This window comes from Brassica napus, chromosome C3 (assembly GCF_020379485.1).
Source record: "Brassica napus cultivar Da-Ae chromosome C3, Da-Ae, whole genome shotgun sequence".
Classification (NCBI taxonomy): domain Eukaryota; kingdom Viridiplantae; phylum Streptophyta; class Magnoliopsida; order Brassicales; family Brassicaceae; genus Brassica; species Brassica napus.
This window is the reverse complement of record NC_063446.1, coordinates 46,792,177-46,803,229: the sequence shown is the minus strand read 5'-3', so window position 1 is coordinate 46,803,229 and position 11,053 is coordinate 46,792,177. Positions and strand designations below refer to the sequence as shown.

At 41.1% G+C, this 11,053-nt stretch overlaps 1 protein-coding gene and 1 long non-coding RNA gene across 3 annotated transcripts; one reads left to right on the top strand and one right to left on the bottom strand.

Moving 5' to 3' along the window:
- LOC125584411 lies at positions 1–8,319 on the bottom strand. 2 transcript variants are annotated; one of them, XR_007321357.1, is made up of 3 exons: positions 1,868–8,312; positions 1,715–1,793; positions 1–1,077 (listed from the first exon to the last, which is right to left on the bottom strand). It is a non-coding gene; the product is annotated as an uncharacterized LOC125584411 (long non-coding RNA). The 2 variants fall into 2 exon arrangements; XR_007321356.1 differs by having other exon boundaries at positions 1,715–8,319.
- A 649-nt stretch (positions 8,320–8,968) lies between these two features.
- LOC106355745 lies at positions 8,969–9,760 on the top strand. Its single transcript, XM_013795638.2, has 2 exons — positions 8,969–9,253; positions 9,377–9,760. Exons 1-2 carry the CDS (start codon positions 8,969–8,971, stop codon positions 9,758–9,760), a joined length of 669 nt encoding a protein of 222 aa, XP_013651092.2.
- The last annotated feature ends 1,293 nt before the right edge of the window (positions 9,761–11,053 follow it).

Below are 11,053 nucleotides of genomic sequence, written 5' to 3'. Positions count from 1 at the left end.
TCCTTCACCATGGTTTTGTCCCACTGGGTTTTCCTGGTAAGGTTTTAATGAGGCAACATCTAAAGTGTATTACAAACTCTGTATGATTATGGCATCAAAGGGGGAGTGTTATAAATCATATTGTGGATGTCCATAACCGGCCCGGTCCATAAACCGGCCCATACCTAGAGAGAGAGAGAGACGGCCGCGCCCTAGAGAGAGAGAGAGAGAGAGCCGGTGGCTGGAGAGAGAGAGAAACCCTAGTTTCTCTTTTCCTTATTAGTTTATAATTTGTACTCTTTCCATATTTGTTTTTCCTTTCTCTAGTCTTTCCATTAGTCTATGACAGTGTAATTCTCTATATATAAAGGGCTCCTTATGTTTATGAATAAGAAATAAACATACATATTATATTCTCTTGTTTTATAACATGAATATAATACTACTCGTTTTAGTCGATGAATTTAGCAAATCCTTTAAAGCATAAGCAATGTTTTCAAAATTTAAAATAAAATCTATAAAAAATATAATGTAAAAAAATTCATGTAGACAACGGTTTTTCAAACAATCCACTACACACGTTTTCTTTTTTCTTCACAAATTTTTTTTCTTTTTTTAATTCCTATAAATCTCTAAAATTCCACCATACGTAAAGAAGCCTATAATCACTCAAAAGAGGCGTGTGATAGGTAACATTTTAAATTAATCAAAAGGATATAGCCTATAATCAAGTAAATCCGATAGTTATTTGTCTTATCAGGTATTTGCAATCTTTGTAATGGAGGCATGAAGTTTGTTCGAAACCATGATCAAACAAGGCAAGTGTTTGATATGGTCAACAATGTGAATACTGTAACGTTTGTGTAACACCCGTATTTTCCAAAATAACTTAAATAAATAAAAAGTCTGAAATTTCCATTATTACTTCTCAAAAGTCAATTCCAAAGTCGTAAATCCAATAAATAGCCATAAATCCAAATAACATAATAAATCTCGAAAAAATCGGTAAAAGCATAAAAACTGCAAGTCTGAAAAAAAAGGAAATAAAACTCCCAAAGCACCAGCCCGATAGCAATCACTCATGCTCGTCAGTCTCATCTGAAAGAGGAAGAAAGAAGGGTGAATAATTGGGGAGTTACTCCGTGAGGTATGAGATGCTAAACATGCAAACCACTGACTTGAGTAAATAGAACTCCCACTATGGAAGTTTAGCTCTAACATGAACAAACAAGACGCCTAAAGCATCACACAAACACAACACAAACAATGTGATGATAGCATATAGCTAATCCATACACCCTGCATCTCCTCATATGGATATATAATATGTAGCGTCGCTAGTACAGTCTGTCTCTGTACCCCCGCATTCTCAAGTAGCGTCCATGGTACAAACGTCTCTGCACCACACGCCCGCACAAGTAGCATCGCAAGTCCAGACGTCTCTGAACCCCTGCCCGCACAATCAAAGTAGTGTTGCTAGCCCAGACATCTCTGAGCCCCCGCCCGCGCATATAGTCCCTACTCATAGCTATGTGTACATACATATATATATCTCATCTCTTAACATCAGGCAATCAATCAACAGTTGAATCCTCTAGACTCCTAGTTCCAGTTTACAGTGAATGAACTAACTAACAATCAAGACTCAATTCAAACAGACGGATCATGATTCGAACTCTAAACTACGATAGAGGGAATTCTACACTTGTACGGGATTTACTGAATAGATCCTTACCTTTGCCATGGGTTCTGAAGAAACCTGAGGAAACGCCGAATGGACCTTGACGGCTCTAACAAAGCAACTCCGGAGCTCTCTGAAATTAGATCAATATGATATTCTGGCAGAGCTGAACCATAGAGCAAACAGATGAATAACTCAAGAACTGACCGTTAACGTTTAGATCCCTCCGGTCATAATGTAATCCTATATGTCCTCTATCCATAGACACCAAGTTTACTCCGATAGGACACCATTTGCTTAACCAAAGTAGCTTCATCTCCAGGCTGGATGTAAACGCAAACTGCACCAACACCTCTCACGAAAACAAGCATAACTCTCAGAAAATAACTCGGAATAACGATCCGCTTGTAGGAGATGATAGATAAGAGAATTAACTACATACTGATAAAATTTCCAGACTGAAAGATTTTGTTTCTGTCGACCGTTTCTCACTTACACCGAGACTGGTCGGAACTGTCTCTGTAACTCAACAGCTTTATTCTTCGCCAAGAAGAAACGTCAATACCTTTCTAACCGTACGTCGATTTGACGATTGGATAGATGATATAAAAATCTGGCATCGAGATCTTTCCAACGATATCTCGCCCGTTCCCTTGTTCCTTCTGTATCAACGGTAAAACGCTGATGAAGTTGACTGTTCACGGATCTGATCTGTAGATATCAGTCCCAAAGAAACAACAATAACTCTTAGATATAAATTCCAAATGACAATCTGCTTTCTGATACACATAGATCTATGAGTGTAGAACATATCCTCAAAATTTAGCTTCCAAATACTCATATTTGATAGATCGTTCTTCTATTCCCCCAAAACGTGTTTGCAGAGCTGTACTCTCTCTTTTCGGATGGTAGGATGGCTTCTCTTTCAAGGTGGCTATTTGTGGCTGTTCCGGTGACGTTCCGGCAGGGCTTTGCCATTCCCAAAAGTCTCTGTAAGAGGCCACCACGAAATCCCATCTTAAATAAGAAAACTTTAGGGTTTTCTGCAATGTAATTGGGTCTTACTGGGCTAAATTTTTCCGGGCGAGATTTGGGTCGTTACAATTCTTCTCCACTTACGAGGAATTCGTCCTCGAAATCAAATCCTGAGTCGGCTGTCCAATACCATCCTAAAAAAAAATCTTCGGATAGTCAATCCTCACCTGAATTTGATCTCACTTGGATTACGTCATGGAAGTCTGATACACTACTGATAAAATAACTGCAATCAACTGCTCCAATTCGCTCCACCGGAGGATACAGTCCAATGTACCTCGGTTTTAGTTGCTTCATCTTATGAGTCTTAAGTCCTCCCTGAAATGTCATTATTTTTCAAGTATACTAGATTGCCCATATGTAACTCCAAATCCTTACGACGCTTAGCTGCATAAATCCTCTGCCGTCATGGGCATCCCAAAGCCAATCCTTGAGCATGTCCTTTTGCTATACCATCTCTTGAACCATTAATAGTTCTAACTCATCTCACTCCTTCACTTTGGTCCAACAAAGTGATATACGACAAGGCCTACCATAAATAGCCTCATACGGTGTCATCTCAATGCTCGAACGATAGTTGTTGATGTAGGCAAACTCTGCTAGATGTAATGCTTTCCGATCTTCCATCCCACTGTAAGACGCAATCCCTGAGCATGTCCTCTAAGTCTGAATAGTCCTCTTTGACTAACCATCTGTATACTGATAATAAGTTGTATTCCTGTGGAACTTTGTCCCAAGTTCCTTCTGAATGACTCCAAAAATGTAGACGTGAACTTCGAATCCCAATCCGATACAATGTTTACATCCATGAAACCTCCCAAACTCAATAATGTAGGTCTGCTCCAACTGATTAGCTCTGACTGTCTTCTTAATTTCTTAGGAAATGGGCTGACTTGGTAAGTGTATCCATGACTACCCATGTGGCATCCTTTCCACATATGGTGATTTAAAATCCAAAAACAATGTCCATAATCACCATGCCTCATTTCCACTCCGGCAAAAGCAAGCTCAAAAATAACATGATAGATAACTGATCCTCTGTCATAGCCATCTGACATGTCTGACACTGTGACGCAATGAAGCTACAACTCTCTTCATACTAGACCAATTATAGTTAACACTTCATATCTTTGTACCCCTTGATGTTCCCGATGGGTAGAGAAACACAAGTGATGTATTTACTGTAAGATCCCTTTTCTTAACAACTTATCGTCCAACACACAACTCGGTTTCGGTACAGGTACATCCCGCTCAAAACTATCCCGCTCAACACTTATGATATCCAATACTCTCGATCTCAATCTGCTTAACCAAAGCATCATCACTATCCTGAGCTCTGCGTATCCTCCATAATAAATCTGCCTGCTCCAATGCTTCAAGACCACCAGTCTCTCCCTCTGCGGTAACTGCACACAATCTGAGACTAGCAAGTGTCCCAGTCAGCTCCTGAACCTCCTTGGTTCCTGAAACATCGTTCCTGCGTCTACTCAAGGCATCTGCCACCTGATTGGCATTACCAGATGGTATGCAATATCCAAACTGTAGCCTGCTATCAATCCAACTACACTGTCCAAGTACAAGTTTTAATGAATGAAGATAGATTTCAGACTCCAATGATCCCGGAGAACCTGAACTTCCTTCCTGTACAATTACAATCCCCAAAACTATAATGCAAATACCACTGCAGCCACTACGAATCATGAATAGGGTAGTGGGTCTCCTGAGGTCTCAACTAATGCAATGTATATGGAATGACCTGATCCTCATGCATCAATACACAATCCGCAAATGCTCATCATGCTCTCTCTACTCCAAGAATAACTCAATGGGGTCGTCGATGAGTACAATCGCACACTTTTCCAAGTGTTCGGGAAAGACATCATTCATAAGCTTCTCAAATGCTATCGGTGCATTCGTCGATCCAAAATGATATCACCTAAACTCATAATATCCATAATGTATACGGAAACCCACATTCCGTACATACTCCTCAACTATAGTAATCTGATCATGTCCTGATGCCAAGACAACCCTCGAGAACCATGAACCTCCATGCATCTAATTCAACAACTCATCAATATGGTGGTTACCATGTTCAAGTCTATGTAGTCGATACAAAGCTTGAAACTCCATTATTTTTTTTCTTTACAAATAACACTGGTGCTCCCCACGGCGAATTATTCGGCCTGATAAATCTCTTGTCAGATGAATCTTCCATAGACACCAAGTTTACTCCGATTGGACACCATTTGCTTAACCAAAGTAGCTTCATCTCCAGGCTGGTCGTAGACGCAAACTGCACCAACACCTCTCACGAAAACAAGCATAACTCTCAGAAAATAACTCGGAATAACGATCTGCTTGCAGGAGATGATAGATAAGAGAATTAACTACTTACTGACAAATTTCTAGACTGAAAGATTTTGTTTCTGTCGACCGTTTCTCACTTACACCAAGACTGGTCAGAACTGTCTCTGCAACTCAACAGCTTTATTCTTCGCCAAGAAGAAACGTCAATACCTTTCTTACCGTATGTCGATTTGACGATCGTATAGATGATCTGAAAAGCTGGCATCGAGATCTTTCCAATGATATCTCGCTCGTTCCCTGGTTCCTTCTGTATCAACGGTAAAACGCTGATGAAGTTGACTGTTCGCGGATCCGATCTGTAGATATCACTCCCAAAGAAACAACCATAACTCTTAGATAAAAATTTCAAATGATGATCTGCTTTCTGATAAACATAGATCTATGAATGTAGAACATAACCACAAAATTTAGCTTCGAAATACTCATATTTGATCGATCGTTCTTCTATTCCTCCAAAACGTGTCTGTAGAGCTCTACTCTCTCTTTTCGGATGGTAGGATGGCTTCTCTTTCATGGTGGTTATTTGTGGCTGTTCCGGTGACGTTCCGGCAGGGATTTGCCATCCCCAAAAGTCTCTGTCAGAGGCCACCACCGTTTCTGCGATTAAGAAGAGCTCATGATGATATATCTAGTGTCTTGTGGAGAAAGATAAGAAGCATATTAAATCAATGTGAATTTAAAAGAAGTAAAAAACTTTATAGGCTGTATTGTATATAGCTCAAGGAAAGGCCTCTATTAATGTTGAAAAGGTGGCAAAATCGGTGCTGCCTGATTAATTTCGAAAACAAATCAGAGGTATGTACATGTTATATTAAAATTTGTATTTTCTCAAGAAATTGGTCCTCATTCTCTACAATACACAATATGGTGAACCTTACAAATAAAGAAACAGATGAGTAGGAGAGACACTAGAACTTCGGTTTGCTGGACTTTTGGCGCAAGAAGGTGAAGAAACACGCCAGCCTACTGCCAATGTCTTAACTAAGGGATGAAAGAAAAAAACAAAACGTTTTTTTTTTGTTCCATTGACCACAAAAAATAACCCTTGAAGACGTCAACGTAAAAATTATCGATGGTAAGAAAGGCATCACCATTTTTGAAGCCGTAAAATTTTTTTTTCTTTTGGTCCGAAGCTCGAAGGCTCTGATACCAGTGAGACAGTAGGTATGAGTGTAACCGATAGATCCGATCCAGAAGCTCACCGTGAGCTCGAGAACTGGTAAATCCTAGAGGATGACCACAAAGGAAGAAGGATCAACCCGAAGAATAGAGATTCTTAATGGTGGATGATGATGAACATGATGTACAGAGAGTTAGGGTTTAGAAGATTGTTTAATGTTTTGATTGATTTCCCGTAAATAAGAAAGGGATTACATATAGTGTTTACTAAATCAAAGAGCTAAACCGTAAAGCTAAACCAAAGATCAAATAACTAAACCAAATAGATAACCGGTTTATCCTATAACATTCATGTCTCTTTCCCACCACCCACCAGAATATATCAACTTTTTCTGCTCTTTGGAATCTTTATCCTTTCCAATTCCCTTAGATCTTATTGTCTCAGTGGTGGTTGATGATTGGCTCATTCCCATATCCAATCGAATTCTTCATTTCTTCTCCTCCTTCACTGCTAGCTCTCCTTACTTAACAAAAAAAATCCATTTTCCTTTACTTTGTGTGCGCTCTCTATTCTGAATTTCACGTTGTTTTTAAGCAAAAATATGACCGTGCATAACACGGGATCAATACTAGTAATCAATTAAACAAAAAAAAACTATAATAATTTTGTTTTGGTTACTCACGTAACAGAAGAATATAACTTTGAATACTAACTATTAAAGATGTGATGAAGTGGAAATCTTGAGGGAATGGGAACTATAACTCTGAATCTTAATTATTTAAGACAACGTTCACATTTAAGACAGCACTTATGTTATTTTTTCACGAAGCTAGTAATGTGGCTACTTATTCGCCTATCCAACCTAATTTCATCGGGGGTTGAATGGTCTAGTGGTAGAAAATAAGATATTTGTTAGCTGATAGGGAAATTAACATGTTAAAGACTGTTATTCTCTCGGTCAATCGATGTACTTCCCTTGTTGTTTTTGGATGCGCTAATCATTTAAGGTTCGCCACAATTTCGTGCTTTGTTACTAGGTATCGAAGAAATTTACGGGAGGGAATTCCGAAGGTGCACTTTTCCAGATTTAACTTCATTCTTTATTTATTGAGGATTATGAAGTATTGACGTAACTGATTGAAGTGTTCGGTCATTTTTTGGTCTTGACTAACATATTGTCGATGTATACTTTCACGGCTTGACCTAGCTGATTGGCAGACATTTTATTCATCCTTCGTTGGTAAGTATCCCCAACGTTCTTTAGACCAAAGAGCATCACTTTGTAGCGGTAGGTATCGTTGTCGGTGATGAATATTTTTTTTCTTGATCCTCGGGGTTCATATTAATTTGATTCTATCCTAAGAATGTGTCCATGAAAGATTGCAGCTGGTGGCTGGTCGTAGCATCTACGAGCCGATCGATGTGAGGAAGTGGAAACTCATCTTTCGAGCAGGCCTTGTTGAGGTATATGAAGTCTGTTGGGGTCAAAAACGGTTACCTCGAAATCAACGTCTAAAAGTTGCATTTCTGTACAAAAGCTTTCTCGACAAGAATTCTTGAAGCAAAAGACTCAAGAAAAATGGATCACGGAGTCAAACGAGCAGTCCAACTCGCCCGTTCGGCGAGTTGGACCGCACGCACCGTCCAACTCGACCGTTCGGCGAGTCAGACCAACTCCTCTTGCCGTAGACCGGACCTTATGCCATTTCACCGATCCTCGGCGGATCAGTCCCTCGTTTCGTATTGATCGAAGTTACCATTGGAACTTTACAACAAGAACTTCGAAGACTCGTTTTCCTACAAATGGCAACGGTTTACTTAACACCACGATTGTCTAAACTATACGAGAAGTGTGGACTTCCTCGATAAGATGACGTCATATCAAGCAGATTTCTTTCTAAGAAATCGTTAAAACATCTTAGTGGAAAAACGGCCCAAAGAGGCCTATAACGCGGTTAACAGTCTACTTACGATTTCATACGAAAATGAGCCCATCAGCGCTATGACGGTTTATCTTTACTTGCGGAAAAAGATAGATCTCGCGAAATTGGAAGATAAATGTCAAGTTTCCAGGATAATGATGAAGATCGAGAAGAAAAGGAATATTTCTGCGAAAGGATAAACTTGATCTAGGGGCAAATAAGGAAGCAGGAACCGACCTAGAAGACATATATAAGGAGAGCTAAAGCTGAAGGCACAGGGGAGAGGGGATTAGACCTAGGAAAACTCTGCAAGCTTAGGAAAAACTTAGAACTTAGGCGGCTCGATTTTACTTAGACTTTTTTCGTTCTTGTTATGAGAAAAACTTGGCTAGCGAAACTCTGTCCGTCTTGTCTCTCGGAAATCCTGTAACCATGCTCTTTTATCAATCAATAATACGCCACTACGCAATTTACTTTCAATATTCTGTCATCTTTGTCTCTTTCGTTTTTCGTGTGTTTACGCAGATAATCCGGGACCTCTGGAAAATTTAGGGTTTCTATCTTTCTTTATTTTACGGAAAATCGACAGTGCGAATTTCGGTTTCCACAGTTTGGCGCTAGAAGGAGGGGGGGGGGGTCGGATTCTCTAACTCAACAAACACCGAACGTCTGAGACACAATGTGTCTAATCAAACAGGAAGCGATGTTATCTCCTTCAAGGAGATAGCAACGACCGATCCGGTCAAACCTCTCAACGATCTCCTTGTCGTCGAGCTGACAATCCAGAATATCAATATCGCAAGAATATTGGTCGACACCGGAAGCTCGACCGATATCATTTTCAAAACCCCCTTCGAAAGAATGGAAATCAGTCCATCCGAAATTGCGGAAGATCCGAACCCGGTAGTAGGACTTTCAGGGGAAGCAACCATGACTCTCGGTACAATCAACCACTCAGTTAAAGCCGACAGCATGATGAAAACCATGGAGTTCTTGGTCATCGATCGACCTGCGTCGTATAACGCGATCATAGGAACTCCATGGCTGAATTCAATGCAAGCAGTCCCGTCAACGTACCACATGTGTCTCAAATTCCCAACCCCTCGCGGAATCAAAACCATCTGGGGAGATCGGCGATTCTCGCGAGTATGCTTCGCTGCGGAATTAAAGCGAAAAAACCCTTCAGCGGAGGTTCCGCCTAAAAAGAAAAAGAAATCGCCTGCCGTGGAAAACACCCTATAACAAGACAAAACTTAGATCTTTTGGCAGTCACGAGTAGCCGAAGCTTTGGAGGGAAAACGCAAACCAACCTGCGAACATGTTGTCTCGGTATGCTTAGATGAAGCATTCACAGATCGCTGTGTCGAAATCGGCGCAAACCTGAGCGAGTCTCTGAAATTTGAGCTTATAGCCTGTTTGAAAAAGAACTTGAACACCTTCGCATGGGCCACAGAGGACATGCCAGGGATTGATATCAACATCACATGTCACGAGCTCAACGTCGACCCGACTGTCAAACCAATCAAACAAAGAGACGAAAGTTGGGACCCGAGCGCGCTGGCGCAGTCAACGACAAAGTCAAGAAACTTGTCAAAGTCGGATCCATATAGGAAGTTAGGTATCCTAACCGGCTCGCTAACCCAGTCGTTGTGAAAAAGAAAAACGGAAAGTGGCGAGTATGCGTCGATTTCACGGACCTCAATAAGGCATGTTCAAAGGATAACGTCCCACTGCCACACATCGATTGCTTGGTCGAGGCAACGACATGGAGCAAATTATTGTCTTTCATGGACGCGTTCTCCGGGTACAATCAGATCATGATGAACCCCGACGACCAGGAAAAAACTGCATTCATAACCGACCGCGGAACTTACTGCTATGGAGTGATGTCATTTGGTCTTAAGAATGCTGGTGCAACTTATCAACGACTCGTAAACCGTATGTTCTCCAAACAACTCGGAAAAAATGATGGAGGTTACATCGATGATATGCTCGTAAAATCCCTCGAAGAGCGAGATCATATCACTCACCTCCAGGAATGCTTTGAGAGGCTAAACCAACACACTAAGAAACTCAACCCCGCAAAATGTAGGTTTGCAGTGGCATCAGGTGAATTCCTGGGGTATCTCGTCACCTTCCGTGGGATCGAGGCCAATCCTAAACAGATCACTTGATCGAAATGGTGTCGCCAAGAACGAAGTGAGAAGTTCAGAGATTAACCGGAAGAGTCTCAGCACTCAACTGCTTTTTCTTGCTTTCAACGGATAAATATTTACCTTTCTACGACATTTTGAAGGGGTAAATTCGAGTGGACCGAAGAATGCGAAAAAGCTTTCCAACAACTGAACCATTATGATACGCCTTAGAGAAATTTTGATCGTCAAAGTTCAGGAACTGATCATACTGGCCGGCTGATCCATCAGTACGTTTATCAGGACACTCGGCTCGGATCAGACAGACCAAAAGGGAATGACTATGGTCTGTCTCGGGTTATTCTCGATCAAAGTGAGTTCTGGCTTGACCATCAGTCTTGGCTTGGCGAGTGGTGCGGGGAAGACGGGCTTCGGTTCGGTCGGTTCGATCATTTGGACGTGGTTCCAGCCTTAGCTCCTTTCTGGACTTACGCGGGTCGATCCGGTACACGGCTCGGCCAGTTGCGCGAACCTCGGTCGGAATGATCTGACCGTCCTGAGCTCCATCCTGGACTGGTTCCATGTACTGATCCATGTTCTGAGGCGCATCATTCTCCCCCTCTTCAAATGGATTTGTCCACAAATCTGGATCATACGCAAGAAAAGAAGATAAATCAGAAACATTAAAGCTTGAGGATATGTCATACTTACCTTGCAAATCAAGCTGATAAGCATTGTCATGGATTTTCCTAAGGATCTGAAAAGGACCATCGACCCTAGGCATGAGTTTGGACTTTCTTTCTTCCGGAAATAG